A 15,649-nucleotide genomic window follows, 5' to 3' on the forward strand; every position below is an offset into this window, starting at 1 on the left:
TAGTTTAAACCATAAACGGGAGGTTTTAGCCCCACTCCCTATTAAAAACAAGGGAATTTGTTTGTTTTTTTCACTGTAACCTCTTACCATCAATTTGAAGACCCTTAAAGGTTGAAAGCCTTGATCATGGCTGGACAGAGGTTGAAAACGCGTGACTATGGGTCTTTCTGCTAGATTTAAATTAAGTAGGCTATCAAAGAGACTGACAAACAGATCGGGGTAATTAACCATAAGTAAAAGAAAAACAATACTTTGCTATAATTGTTAGCTTAGCATGCCGATTCGGAATATTAATAAATTAGAACATTTTAATTAACTATTTCCGGTTAAACTGAAAATGGTTGTCGCATCTGCTATGACGTACGAGAAACAAGGGAGAAAAATTAAAAAAAGAAAATTAAAAGAAAAAACTAAACGAGGGTAATTTTCTTATCGGTCAAGGAGGTGTAGCTCAGGGATAAGCGCTCTTGCACAGTGTGCCAGAGGTGTAGAGATCCATACCCTCCACTTCCACTTTTTATATTTGTCATAAATGCTTATGACAGAAACTGCATTTTACAAGAACATAAAGTTTTAAAACCAACAAAAAATTAGGGTGTCTTAATTTAGCTTTTTTGTCCGCATTTTTCGACACGCTGGATGATTTGTTGGCACATTCTCTATATCCCTCCTCCAACCTCAAAACCCTAGCTTGGTCCCTGGTCGCAGTCGCAAGTAGTTGCTGTCGTTAAATATTTACAGTCACAGCCACCAGTAGTCAAGCTTGCAAGTAGTCACAGTCGCAGTTCTAAGTACACGCAATCCACAAATTGTCACATATAGTCACAGTTGTGAGCAGTTTCATTCGCAAGTATTCAATATTGCAATCACAAGTGGTTGCTGTCGTAAGTAGCCGCAGTCGCAAGTTGTTGCTGCCGCAGTAGTAGTAGAGGTATACACACGCTGTCTTTTGGATAGTTCAACTTCCCCCTCAGCATACCCAGAAAGTTAATACCCTTAGCCTAAATAGTTGTAGTAGCAGCAGCAGTAGTTGAACTAGGCACGGGGTGTCTTTTGGTTAGTTCAACATCCTACTCAACACGTCCTAAAAGTTTCAATTTAATACCTTAAGTCGTTCCTGAGATATTGGTGATAAGCCCTTTGCCAACCTGCAAGCATATAGTGTGTATTCATTTAGTTCAACATCTCCGTCAACATTCCTGAAAGTCTCACCTTAATACCCTTAGCCTTTTTGGAGACTCGGATCAAATGTACTCCCTGTATCTCAACAATAAAACCTATATGTAAGCAATGGGTAACTGTGGTGGGTTGTATCATTCCCGGAGGTATAGTTACTGTACTTTTCAACTATTTTGAATAAAATGGCCATCTCAAAATTTTGATTGGATGTCTTTAGGGGGAGAGCAGCAAAAAAAAGGCGTGGGAGGGGGCTGTTTGCCCTCTAATCACTTGTGACTCTTTAAAAGGGCGCAAAAAATTTAAAATTCTAATCGATTGTTCCTCCCCCCTCATAGTTTCTACAACAACTCCTTCCATGCGAAGTGGCATGGAAAGAAAAAATAATAATACATTGAAGCTTATCGCTGTTTTCGTAGGCAGCGCTAATGCGCTACCCATGATGGGAAGGAATGTGTTCTGAGTTCCTTTTTGTTACTTTATCTGAGAAAAAGCTTATAAAAATCTATTTGTGTCGAGTTTCCGGGAGCATGTAACCAAAGCCGTTTTAGGTTTTCATAATTTTGTGAAAAAAAAAACATGCTAACTTCATTTGTCAAATCTTTGTTTTCTTCATTTTTTTTTTCGTTCGTCATTTTTTTATATGTCATGTATAGCCAGTGTTGTCTCAGAACCTGTTTACACCCGGTTTGATTAACACCCTATTGTTTTTGTCTTAAAGAACAAACAAATATTTATAAAGAGTAATTATTGACTAATTCTGCTGAAATTCCTAATTACTTTTAATTTACTATGTAAAAACATATATACCATTGTAACTTAGATTTGTGCCCAGTTTAAAGTCATTATTATGTGCCGCAACGTTTTTATTAAAATTTGTTGCAATTTTTCTCAGAATAACACATTTTGACTATATACCTTGTTTGCAAAGTTTTAAACTGCCTGAAAAGCGTGAATTATGCTTAAGATCAGTTAGAAGGACACGGTATATTACAACTGCTGTGTCCACATTTCTTATACCTGACTTCACATGTGTATCTAACCAGTTTGTCATTATTCGCGTCGTGTGCTTTGCAACGAAAAATCGAGTCGTTAGTGCATCCGCGGCTAAAAGTTTTAAAACGGACAATGCCTTTTGTCTATTCAACATCTGGTTTTCTAATAATGTAAGGTGTTCTTGCGGAGGCAGCAATATGCCCAAAATCTAACTCGCATTTTTGCCATCCAGAAGCGTGTCGAGGTTTAATATTTGACAAATATGTTGAAGAGAATTTATCTCTTTCTAAAACAAAAATCAAACCACCCAAAAACATTTTCCATTAGTATTGGGCCATCTTTCGTTGTTTAAATGAGTTGTTCGACTTGGTGCCAGAACGTCATGTCCCAGTTCATCTTTTTTTTTAACGTGATGAATTTCTTAGTCAAAACGCTGATAAAGTTGGGTGTCTTGGTTGCCTGATGTGTGTTCAGGTAAGTTTCCAGTGATACATAATTTTACATTGGCTACTTTGTGGATGACACCCATTTTCGATTTTAAAGTATTGTGTTTATTTTAGCCTCAACAACACTATGAATGGGCAGACTTGTGTTATGGAAATGAGTTTGCATTGAAACATTATAATCAGAATATCAAGCCAAACAATGAAAGCACTGAAAAAAAGGCAGCCGTGAAACCATATCTCTCATTTGTTTTTAAAATGAGCCAGGTGAGTTTCTTATGTTTTCTTGTTTTAACTGGCAAACTTTTTTCGGTTATAACTAAGAAATTTGGGTCAGCCTTACATCGCTATAAAAATATTTTTACAGTTAAAAAAGTTTTAAGACACTTTTAAAAAAGTGTTCTCTCCTTTTTTGTTTAATCACTGATTAAACTGAATAGCTCCATAAAAGCTATAACTCCATATAACTTATCATCTCCATCTATTGGACGAATACTTTAGTGGAAAACCTTTTCCAAATTTTCCTGTTCTGCTTTTGTGTTCGAGTATAGAGCATCTGTAATAAAGTTCTTTTAAATATAGAGTTGTTCAAAATAAATTCTTTAAAAATGAAAAAAATAGACATTTCTTTCAGAAAATGTCATTATATAGAAGACTAACTCGGTCAAATACTTTGGCACTAAAATCTAAAAACGTCAAAACCCTACATCTGAACACTTAAAGGGCTATGCTGCAAAAGTGCTAAAACAAACTTTAAAATTGTTTCAATCTATTTTACTACGATAATAAGCGAAACCTAGTTTTCTTGTTAGATATTCCTGCGACATTTGAAAACTGAGGGTCAATTTGTTTAATTTTTCACTGCTTTTGGAACTTTCTTGGTCAATCAAATTGGGGGCCACAGCGATTTCAATGTTGGTGGAAACGTATCACTGAAAAAACGCAACTTATTATTAGATTTCACAAGTTATTTAAGAATTATGAATTACTTTTGTGCAATGTACTGAAGTGTTGAAACGCTGCTTGAAGTATTTGACAGTGTGAAGTTTGAAAGCAATTCTTACTACATAATATGCAGAATAATTGTACCTAACAGACTAGGCATGCAGACCCGCTATACTTTTAATCTCCCCCCCCCCCCCCCTAATTTGCAAATATATAGCCCAAATTTATTTTTTAAGTATTGTATTTTTATCTTACTTTGGTATATTTCATTAGGATTGAGTGCCAGAGAAACATATTAGAAGAATATTAGGTAGTGGGTATATCATATACGTACCACCTTTCCAAATGATTCTTTTAATCTTTTTTTTTTTTTGCTAAAAAATTAAGATGTAAAAAAAAATATTGTAACCTTCTAACACTGGTTTTTCTTATGCTCGCCTTTTTTTCTTTTTTTTTTTATCCCGTATATAAAATATAACATCCCTTATCAGACTTATGCGCTTCATATATAACTTCTCCAGATATGATCCGAAAAAGACAATAACAAATACTTATCCGGCAATTTGTCAACTGAAACACTATAGGCAATTAGGTGAATAATAACATTAATCACATATACTCCACTGTAAACATAGCTTATTTGTAAACCCTTGAAGATGTGTGACATTTCACAACTACGGTCTCTTTTTGTTATCTGCATATAATTTCACTCATTTTTTTTATTTTTGAGAAGATTGAATTTTTTGTTTATGTATGACGTGATTTATCTTCAGTAATCCTGCCTTTTCCTGGATTAGCCGATGTAACTTATTCGATAACTAATCCAGACCGTTTCAAGTAGTATTTCTACTAACTTCTGACGTCATTTACACCTCGTGAAATGCTAAGGATAAGGAATCGGTCTTGTCAGATAAGTAATCTTGTAATGCCTGAACCCATCATTTGTTATGGTGGGTTTTCGTCTTATTCTTCGTGTGAACTGTATTGACTACTGAATTTAGGACCATTGTTAAATGACAAGATGGTTTTAAAATCAGCTATTGATTTCTAATGAAAAGCATAAGAGTTCGATTTTTAAAGAAATGTAATCGGTATTTTACTATTAATTCTAAATAGATTTACATTGAATTATGGATTTTCTGAACGCTAAGATGTTGCTATTGTAAATGCTAGTTAACATCATAATAGATCGGTTGTTTTTTTTAATTGACAAATTTTCAGTTTTACTATACTACGGAGCTTCTATAAGCGATACGTTTCTTGAATCCTTTTCGTGCCCTGAGAGGGAATATTATGTAATGTAAATGCCCCTTTAAGGCAAAACCCTGAATTGGAAACAAATCAACGTAGAAGTTCTACTTAATTCCAGGTAATCGTCTTTGTTTGTGGATATGCCATTTAAGAAGTTCCTAAGTAGGAAGTACTGATTCAACATTCATAATGTCATCTTGGAGAATAAGTCTCGAATTTAAACTTTTGCTTGCGTGAAAATCCTTTGGTTGTTGTTGTCTCGAGAAATTGATATTTTATTTTGATTTATCCTACCAAATTGGTCATGGATTATTGTCAACAATTGAGACAAATGAAGCTTTGTATTGAGCTCAGAAAACGCGAAGCATTTGAAATTTGCTAAACATAAAGTCTTTTTTATGAACACATGCTTGACTGGATCGTTTAAACAGTTAATTTTGCATTACGAGTATATTTCGCAGAATTTTACGTGGCGTCTGGACCGAATATTTATATCTTAACTTACCAATGTGGCTAAGCTCATCCAAATTGAGCTAAAAAATGTAGAGGAAAATGCTCAGATGGAAAATGACCCATGAAACTTTTTTCTTTTCAAGTGGCAATATTGTATAAAATAGGTCAGTTTGCCAAATCAGAATCTTGTGAATTTTGACATTATACGCCATCTTTATAGAGAAAGGAAACGAATACTTCCAACGGAAAAGGTTTAGAATTATACATTTAAGAATTAACTGTCGCCTTGTAATTAGACAGATATAAATTTGTTGTCAAAAAGTCACAGGGCCATGGCGACAAACAAAATAATAGAACCATCAACACTCTTAACATATAAATGAACATTTCAACAATGTTTACAAAAGAAAAAAAAATAATAAGAACAACTCATGCACATCCAAAGAAAATTTCCACAGCTCACCCACCTCCGCTCTCTTGCAAAATTTACTCTTTATGTATCATTCCCAATTTTTTATAAGGTGCTATCATTTTAGTGTTCCATAGTCGTCTGATCCTATTACTGAAACAAACTACTCATTTAAACCCACATTAGAAAATAATTCTTTCCTTGAATCCTGTAGTTAGAGATAAATACCCATAAAGTGAAGCAAATCATCGCCAGTTTCTGATAAACATTGAACAGGAGTAATGCCCATTCATCATTCTTAACCTCCCTGACATATACCACATATTTTCATTACTATTTAGACTTGTTTTGAAATAAGCAGCTCTGGAACTCCTTCTATTGGTAATAAACTCTAAGGGGCGTCGAGGCTTTGACCTAACGCTGCCATTTCTAAATGTCCTGGTCTTCCAAGACACCCTTTATTAATTTTACTACGTTTCCTTTCTGCAGTCCTATCTCCATTCCAAACACTTAGCAACCCACAACCATTTAAAATTGATCTTACCTACAAAACCTATGAACTTTTCTTTCTGTCCTGTACCACCCCAGATAAGCTGCATTTACTAGCCTATTATTCAGTAAACTAATAACCTCCCAATATCCTATAATGAAAGTAATCGTAGGTCGCCTTTTAACACCACACTATTGAATTTTTTGCTTAAACGTAATAGTCTTCTGAAATGTCCTGCCTACAGTCTTTCTATTTCCACCCTTTGTAAAATCTTTAACCCTTACGCCATAACTCAAAAGTGACCTTTTTTTGTCTCAAAACTCTCTTATGTATGTTAAGCGTATACTAGTCCTAGGCGCATAAGGGAGCTCTTCAGTGACACCTATGAAGCCTTCTGACCTTTCTTACTCGACATTTGCATCTAGTGACTCATCTTACCGTGACACATTTATATCCTTAAATTCTTTCGTCTCTCTCCCTTTAAAACAAAACTTGTCAAGAGGGGTCCATATCCGGATAGTGAAGGGGTATGGGAGTATGGGATACATAATAATTTGTTTTTCCACATTATTTGGGGGGGGCAAATCCACCCCCCCCCTCCTTGCCCCACCCCAAACGACATTTAACACATTTATCCTTAAATTCTGTCGTCTCTCTCCCTTTAAAACAAAACTCATTCGTTTCTCTATATTATTAAGGCATAGGGAATATTTAGTTTATTAGTAAGCTCTATAGGTAAATTAACCTAAATTTAAACTTTTTTTGCAAGGCTGATATAGAAAAACTATTGGAATTGCACAAGGAGTGGTTGGAACCTCCTGGATCATTTACTTTAGCAATTGGTCAATGGCTTTTTTCCCTTATGGCTTTAATTGAAAAACCTCTTACTGCAGAATTTGTTAGTGTGCTACGAGATATTTGCCGCGTTTGTCAAAGAGAGCGGTCAATTTTGGTATGTATATTTTTATTGGCTATTGGACATAATAATTGCTATTTGTAGTAATGTCTAATCTCTAAAAATATTTGGAATTTTTTGTATACAAAAAAACTATGACAATGATTGCTGATGAAAGTACAACAGTCAGTTGCAAATTAACTGCGGCAATAGTCTTGTAAGAAGGGAATCATTAGGTCTAAATCTTTTCTTTGAATTAGGCAATGTCTTGTGTAAATACTTATCTTTTTAAAGTAAGGCAAACTCACTATTTCAAAATATGAACTATAATAGCTTTTAACTTTTGTGTAATATTAAAAATTTCTTTCGCAACTGCAGATGTCTCCACCTCATTCAAACATTGCTGAGGGCTGGGATCTTATATCCCTAGAGAGTCCAGAAGTCAGTTTTCCTGAGCCATAACTAACTCCAGAACAGCTGCCGAAAGCTAGCCATGATCAACAGAAAAAAGAAAGGCGCCGTATTTTCCTTTATTTCTTTTATGCCTTTTCAAGGGTCAACTTTTGAAAACCCAGTTAAGTTTTTTATACTTTAGTTACTTCCTTCTCAAACCTAGGTTTTTCGTTTAAATCCTCCGCCCTCGCTCCGATTTCTGAGTCTACATGACTATTTAAAAATCCTGCAGGCTTAAAGATGGAATCCGAGTTCAAGCTTGCTTGACTTAGATGCAAGCATACCTAATGGATAGCCCTCAAGCTCTAGTCGAAATCAGCTTATCTTCGAAATCTTTGCAGACAACTTAGCAGTGCTTGAGTCAAGCAAAAAGGCAAACCATCTTGGTCTTATTGTGAATGCTGAGAAAAACATATGCATGGCGACTAGTGACTCCTCTGTCCATTAAATGTGATGACCAAGATGTTGAAAAAGTTGTCCAGTTCAAATACCTAGGAAATACCGTCGAAAACACTGGCTCGACAGTGAAAGAAGTACTCACCAGAATAGGACAGGCAAATGACGCCTTAAACTATGTCAAGTATGGAGATCTCAGAGATTTTCTCTGCGCCTGAAGCTACGCCTTTTCAACAGCAATGTTATGCCAATACTACTCTACGCAGCAGGAACATGGCACCACAATCAAGAACAAGAAAGAAGAGCCCTGGCTTATGAAAACTCGTTTCTTCGTAGAATATTGAATATCCACTAGTCACAGAAGATGACAAACCAGTCCATCCGTGAGATGGCACAACAGCCTTTAGTAATCGACATCATCAGAGTCAGAACGTGGAGATATTTGGGACATGTCCTACATATGGACGACCATAGACTGCCAAAAGCCGCTCTACACTGGCAAACACCGAGAAATCGTAGCCGGGGATTACCCAGCAACACTGCACCAGACCTACCAGAGGGATCTAAGCAACCTGCACACCTTCGTTTTACCACAATGGGAAGACATCACTGCAGCAGCAAACCTGAGAGAAATCGGCGGCTCCTTCTTGATGCCCTGTGTGCCTCAGGAGGCACAGGCAGAACTAAGGTCTAAGTGTAAGGTCCCAGCTTGAGTCCTTCCGTGTTTAGATTTTTTAATTGAAAGGTTGTGCTTGAGTCAAGCAAAAAGGCAAACCATTTTGGTCTTATTGTGAATGCTGAGAAGACCATATGCATGGCGACTAGTGACTCCTCTGTCCATTAAATGTGATGACCAAGATGTTGAAAAAGTTGTCCAGTTCAAATACCTAGGAAATATCGTCGAAAACACCGGCTCGACAGTGAAAGAAATGCTCACCAGAATAGGACAGACAAATGGCGACTTCAATAAGCTACGTTAAGTATGGCTATCGCAGAGATTTTCTCTGCGCCTAAAGCTACGCCTTTTCAACAGCATTGTTATGCCAATACTACTCTTCGCAGCAGAAACATGGCACCTGAATCAAGAACAAGAGAGAAGAGTCCTGGCCTTTGACAACTCGTGTCTTCGTAGAATATTGAATATCCACTAGTCACAGAAGATGACAAACCAGTCCATCCGTGAGATGGCACAACAGCCTTTAGTAATCGACATCATCAGAGTTAGAACGTGGAGATATTTGGGACATGTCCTACATATGGACGACCATAGACTGCCAAAAGCCGCTCTACACTGGCAAACACCGAGAAATCGTAGCCGGGGATTACCCAGCAACACTGCACCAGACCTACCAGAGGGATCTAAGCAACCTACACACCTTCGTTTTACCACAATGGGAAGACATCACTGCAGCAGCAAACCTGAGAGAAATCGGCGGCTCCTTCTTGATGCCCTGTGTGCCTCAGGAGGCACAGGCAGAACTAAGGTCTAAGTGTAAGGTCCCAGCTTGAGTCCTTCCGTGTTTAGATTTTTTAATTGAAAGGTTGTGCTTGAGTCAAGCAAAAAGGCAAACCATTTTGGTCTTATTGTGAATGCTGAGAAGACCATATGCATGGCGACTAGTGACTCCTCTGTCCATTAAATGTGATGACCAAGATGTTGAAAAAGTTGTCCAGTTCAAATACCTCGGAAATATCGTCGAAAACACCGGCTCGACAGTGAAAGAAATACTCACCAGAATAGGACAGGCAAATGGCGACTTCAATAAACTACGTCAAGTATGGCTATCTCAGAGATTTTCTCTACGCCTAAAGCTACGCCTTTTCAACAGCAATGTTATGCCAATACTACTCTTCGCAGCAGAAACATGGCACCTGAATCAAGAACAAGAGAGAAGAGTCCTGGCTTTTGAAAACTCGTGTCTTCGTAGAATATTGAATATCCACTAGTCACAGAAGATGACAAACCAGTCCATCCGTGAGATGGCACAACAGCCTTTAGTAATCGACATCATCAGAGTTAGAACGTGGAGATATTTGGGACATGTCCTACATATGGACGACCATAGACTGCCAAAAGCCGCTCTACACTGGCAAACACCGAGAAATCGTAGCCGGGGATTACCCAGCAACACTGCACCAGACCTACCAGAGGGATCTAAGCAACCTGCACACCTTCGTTTTACCACAATGGGAAGACATCACTGCAGCAGCAAACCTGAGAGAAATCGGCGGCTCCTTCTTGATGCCCTGTGTGCCTCAGGAGGCACAGGCAGAACTAAGGTCTAAGTGTAAGGTCCCAGCTTGAGTCCTTCCGTGTTTAGATTTTTTAATTGAAAGGTTTGTGATTATCCCACTGATTTGTGTATGTTAATAATGACATTTACACCTTAAAAAAGTGTAGTGCCTTTTTAACTTTTTTTTTTTTAATAGATTTCAAATTCTCTGATTTTTTTTCAGGGATCAGTGGAAGATAAGAATCTAACGGCCCTCAATGTTTTGATCACAATTGTTATTAGGTACTTTGATCAAGTGGATCTGGCAATTTGAATCAAGTTGGATCATCGGATCTCGGATCTTTGATCAAGTGGATCATGCGTGGAAACTGATCTTGTGTATTTACCGTCAAGTTTTTGTCAAGCCATTTTTCTAACCATTTTCTTTTAAAGAAGCTTTTCCGTCAATTTTTTTTCTTGCTTTTATGCGTAGAAACCGATCCTGTGTATTAACCGTCAAGTTTTTGTCAAAACATTTTTCTTACCATTTTCTTTTAAAGAAATTTTTTAGTCAAATTCTTTCTCACTTTTATGTTAGCGAATCTTTATGTTAGCAAAATCGAATAATACATTCGAAAAAATAGGGACAAAATTGACAAAAATAAAAATGATGGTTTTAGATTTGGTTGCAATGCAGCAAAATCTACTATTACTAAACCTAACAACTCACTGCAGGACCAAGTCGCTTGAGGTTCAACACAGCTGCCCTTCAAGATCTTCTATTACTAAACCTAAAAACACACAGCAGGACCAAGTCGCTTGAGGTTCAACACAACTGCCCTCCAAAATCTACTATTACTAAACCTAACAACTTACTGTAGGACCAAGTCGCTTGAGACTCAACACAGCTGCCCTCCAAAATCTACTATTACTAAACCTAACAACTCACTGCAGGAACAAGTTGCTTGGGGTTCAACACAGCTGTCCTCCAAATCTACTATTACTAAACTTAACAACCCACTGCAGCACCAAATCGCTTGAGGTTCAACACAGCTGCCCTTCAAAATCTGCTATTACTAAATCTAACAACTCACTGCAGGACCAAGTCGCTTGAGGTTCAACACAGCTGCCCTTCAAAATCTGCTATTACTAAACCTAACAACTCACTGCAGGACCAAGTCGCTTGAGGTTCAACACAGCTGCCCTTCAAAATCTGCTATTACTAAACCTAACAACTCATTGCAGGACCAAGTCGCTTGAGGTTCAACACAACTGCCCTCCAAAATCTACTATTACTAAACCTAACAACTCACTGTAGGACCAAGTCGCTTGAGACTCAACACAGCTGCCCTCCAAAGTCTAATATTACTAAACCTATCAACTCACTGCAGGAAAAAGTCGCTTGGGGTTCAACACAGCTGTCCTCCAAATCTACTATTACTAAACTTAACAACCCACTGCAGCACCAAAGCACAGCTGCCCACACTTCTCCTCCATTCCACTCTATCCAAAGCTTCCCTCTTTACCGGCTCCCAAGAAGTTCCAATTTCTTTTAAATCCTTGCTTACGGCCTCTTCTCGCTCCATTTGGCGACCAACTGTTTTTGTCTGGCCCTGGATGGATCGTCGAAAAGAAAGACCTTTGCCAATCTCTATCCTGCCCATCTCAGCTTTTCTCTTATAATGGCCCTAGAAAGGGAAATAGAACCATTTTTTCGTAAAGTTTGCTGTTAGGTATACTAAGGTAGGAAATGAGGTTAGCAGTTGGTTTCGTATTAAATTAGAAGTTAAGCAAGGTTGTGGCTTTATATAGATCATTCTGATGTACTTTGTCTTAAGGAGAACAGGAATGGCAATGAGAGAACACGGAAGCAAATGGGAAGAAAAACTTTCCTAGACTTAGATTATGCTGATGACTTAAGCATCCTAGATGAAGTGTGAGCAAAATGAATGAACTTTTAGAGTTTTTGCGAGTTCAAGGTGCTAGAATAGGTTTGAATATTAATGTTAAGAAGACAAAGTTGCTAAGGCTGGGAATAAGTGAAGATGAAAAGGTTACGTTGGGTAACAAAAACATTGATCAATTAGACAGGTTCACTTACCTTGGTAGCATTATTAGTAAAGATGGTGGGAGCAGTGAAGATTTTAAAAGTAGAATAGCCAAGCCTCAGGGTGTTCTTTTTTATAGTTTAAAAAAGTTTGGAAGAATAGGAAGAGAAGTCTGCAACCGAAGATTAGAATATTGGAAGCTACAGTGATGACAGAGGTCAAATATGGTTTTGAAGTATGGGCACTCCGAAAATCGGATGAAGATTTGCTAAATGTTTTCCAGAGAAATTGCCTACGGATTGTTCTGGGTACCCGGTTGACTGACCGCATTTCAAAGAGTAGGCTGTACGAAAATTGTGGCTCAGTCCCGCTTTCTAGGGCTATAATGAGAGAAAAGTTGATCACGTTCTTTGGATGAAGGATGACAATTCTGACCGTCTAGTGCTAAAGGGAAAGCAGGTCGTCCGCGGTTGGGAAGGGAGAATGTCATAAAGAAATATTTAAGGTAAATGGGAAATTCCTGGGAGGGGGTAAAGAGGCTTTGAATAGATTGGGATGGAGGAGGAGCGTGTGTAGCTGTGTAGGCGTCAGTTGGCATGGTGCTGCGGTGAGTTGTTAGTAGTAGTAGTAGTAAACGGATGCCCAAATTAATCGTAGACAATTCCTCTGGTAAACATGTAACAAATCCTCCTTCGTCTTCTGCTGTGCCCACGCTTCAGAACCATACTTGAACACTGCCAAACCAGCTACTAACCCCATTTCCTACCTTAAACGCAGCAATTTTGTTCTCTAACATTGCACCAATGACTTTTAATGTATTTATCTGTCGTACCAGGACCTCCTCTAAATCTCTTCTGTCGGCTGAATTAAACGCCTGTTTGTCAAACAGTTCGCGGTAACAAACTATAAGTAAGGAGTGACCCGGCTCAATACTAACCGAAACTCTAAAAAATGGAATTTTGATACCAATAAATATGTCAAAAGAATCGAATTATTATGCTGATTTCAAATATACAAGTTTCATCAAGTTTAGTCTTACCTATTAAAGGCTACGAGCCTAAGGAACTTTGCCTGATTTTTGAAAAAAGGGGGAAACATCCACTAAAAGTCATTGAATCTTAATGAAAATCATACCATTAGATTCAGCGTATCAGAAAACCAAACTGTAGAGATTTCAAGCTTCTATCTGCAAAAAAGTGGAATTTTGTTTTTTTTTTTGCCAGAAGAAAAATCACGGATGAGTATTTTTTTTTTTTTTTTTCAGGGGTAATCGTATCGACCTAGTGGTCCTAGAGTTTGTGTGAGGGCTCATTCGAACGGAAATTAAAAGTTCTAGTGCCCTTTTTAAGTGACCAAAAGGATTGGAGGGGGCCCCCGCCCCTTTTCCCCAAAATCGTCCGATCAAAATTTTGAGATTGCCTTTTTGTTCATCATAATTTAAGGGTCCAATAACTATGTCTTTGGATGTAACATGACCCCCCCCCCCCAGCCCAAGAGGAAAGGTCTTTGAGTTATAAAATTTGCCCAGAGTTTACGTATAGTATATGTTATTGGGAAGTATGTATACATTTTCTTATGGGGGGGGGGTGAATTTCCTGCTGGGAGGTTTTTCCAGGGGGTGAACTTGCCAGGGGAAATTATGCACTGGGGGAATTTGCAAGAATTTCTAAACAAATTCTTTTTATGTTCTGTTTTCTCTCTTCCGTCTCAATTTTATGCGTGGAGGTGTTAAGGGTAATTGTTAGGGGTAAATTTTCACTCGGTTTGAATTGTCTAGAGAGCATTTCTGTAAGGAGGGGGATTTCTCCGCGGTGGTGGGACCAGATTTATTGGCATTATTTAAAAAACGATCAGGATTTAAATTTAAAAAAAAACAAGTTTTTTCAACTGAAAGTAATGAGCAATATTAAAACTTAAAACGAACAGAAATTATTACTGTATGATGAGGGTTGCTCCTCCTCAACACATCGCTCTTTACGCTTAAGTTTGAATTGTATCTCACTTCTTTAAGAACGACTTCTGAAACACAAGGTTCGTTTAATTAGAACAATAAGAAGCTTTTTTCAAAGCACTAAAAAAGTTTGGCGTTTATTTAATGATCTATAAAATTGAGGACATAGCTGTTTGCTCTTTAAACGTTGCTCCTAAAATAATTACAATTATAACAAATTAATCGTAGGATAATTCTCTTAAAGAAAATTAACCCAGGGCTGTTTGCCCCTACAGAAGATGGTGCCCTTTTTAAATTGGTTAATCTTCCGCCAACTGTCTATGTTTTTGTTGCAATTTCTGTTAATGCAATCGTCCCTGTGATACTTTTTTTTGCGACGACAAAAAAAAATGAGACACAAAAAGCGCTAATAAATGTTCATGTTGCAAAAGGTTATGCAGAACCGCAATTTTCTGTAAGATCATTTTTTTGTTACCACGAACTGTTTGAAAAGAAACACAAGATTCCATTCGTAGTTCAGAATTTTAAAGATATAATTGTTTGAAGAAGTTAGGGAGGAGTCCATGAAAATACTTAAAAATGAAACAAGAGGAAAGAAAGATGTATTTGAATTGGCAATACAATAAATTAATGCTGCGCTGGCCTGTCACCCAGGGGCATAATTTCGTCAAAATCCGGGGGGGGAGCGCAAATTTGGATCAAATTTTTCCAATTCAAGTGAAAATGATTGTAAAAAACAAAAATAAAATAAAATAAGCCGTTTGGTACCATAAAGGTACTTGATAGTACTATGTAAAGGTAGCTTATAGTACTAGAAAGGTAAATATATACTAAAAAACTGATATTTCTCTATGCTTGAGTTATGCAAGTTTATCTTAGTTTTGACAAGATTTTGTAAGAAAATAAATTTCAGCTGGGGGGAAGTGGGAAAAATTGGCTCTGAGGGGGGGCAAACCAAGGTATGGAAGGGGCAGATGCCTGCCCCATAGAAAATTACGCCTCTGCTGTCACCTCAGATACTAATCTAATTGCTCTGTTATAAATTTTGAAAACAGGAAAGGAAAAAGAAGAGAATGTTGATAGTCACACTATTGGACAGTAGTACATATAAGGTTTGATGAGAGAGTGAAAGAGGATCTTTATTATTGAACCAGGGAAACAATGACAAAGCTTCCGAAGAACCCCTAGGTTTCTGGAGAGCTTAAGTTCGACAAGAGCACAGTGATGTTTAAAAGAGTGATTTTCGTCCGATAAAATACCAGGAATTGAACATGTCAGTCAGGGGGACGAGTTATATCACCATGAGTGGTAGAAATAGTTTGAACCAAAGGACAAGAAGTACCTGATCTGGAAAAAATAAGTAGACTAGATTTAGGGCGAGGCGATTTACATCGAACCAAGCAAAAGTTCTTTTTAGCACAGTATACATTTTCACGATAAGGGAAGATTCCTTCATTTCTGAATACCCAAGAGTACTATCATCTGCCAGTGCTAATAGCACAGGGTCCAGAGCTATCTCACTAAGTGGGA

The 15,649-nt window shown here is 37.6% G+C and overlaps 1 protein-coding gene across 1 annotated transcript in view; it reads left to right on the plus strand.

Moving 5' to 3' along the window:
• Gem2 (Gemin 2) overlaps positions 1-10,695 on the plus strand; it is a 42,948-nt gene extending 32,253 nt beyond the window's left edge. The window contains exons 4-6 of the mRNA XM_089100354.1: positions 2,733-2,882; positions 6,933-7,115; positions 10,365-10,695. Coding sequence (XP_088956480.1) covers positions 2,733-2,882; positions 6,933-7,115; positions 10,365-10,454 — 423 coding nt within the window. The 3' untranslated portion in view covers positions 10,455-10,695. The remainder of the gene's footprint in view (positions 1-2,732; positions 2,883-6,932; positions 7,116-10,364) is intronic.
• Positions 10,696-15,649: the final 4,954 nt, after the last annotated feature.

This window comes from Artemia sp. Qi Xiang Cuo, chromosome 14, assembly GCF_049724085.1.
Source record: "Artemia sp. Qi Xiang Cuo chromosome 14, ASM4972408v1, whole genome shotgun sequence".
In the NCBI taxonomy this organism is placed as follows: domain Eukaryota; kingdom Metazoa; phylum Arthropoda; class Branchiopoda; order Anostraca; family Artemiidae; genus Artemia; species Artemia sp. Qi Xiang Cuo.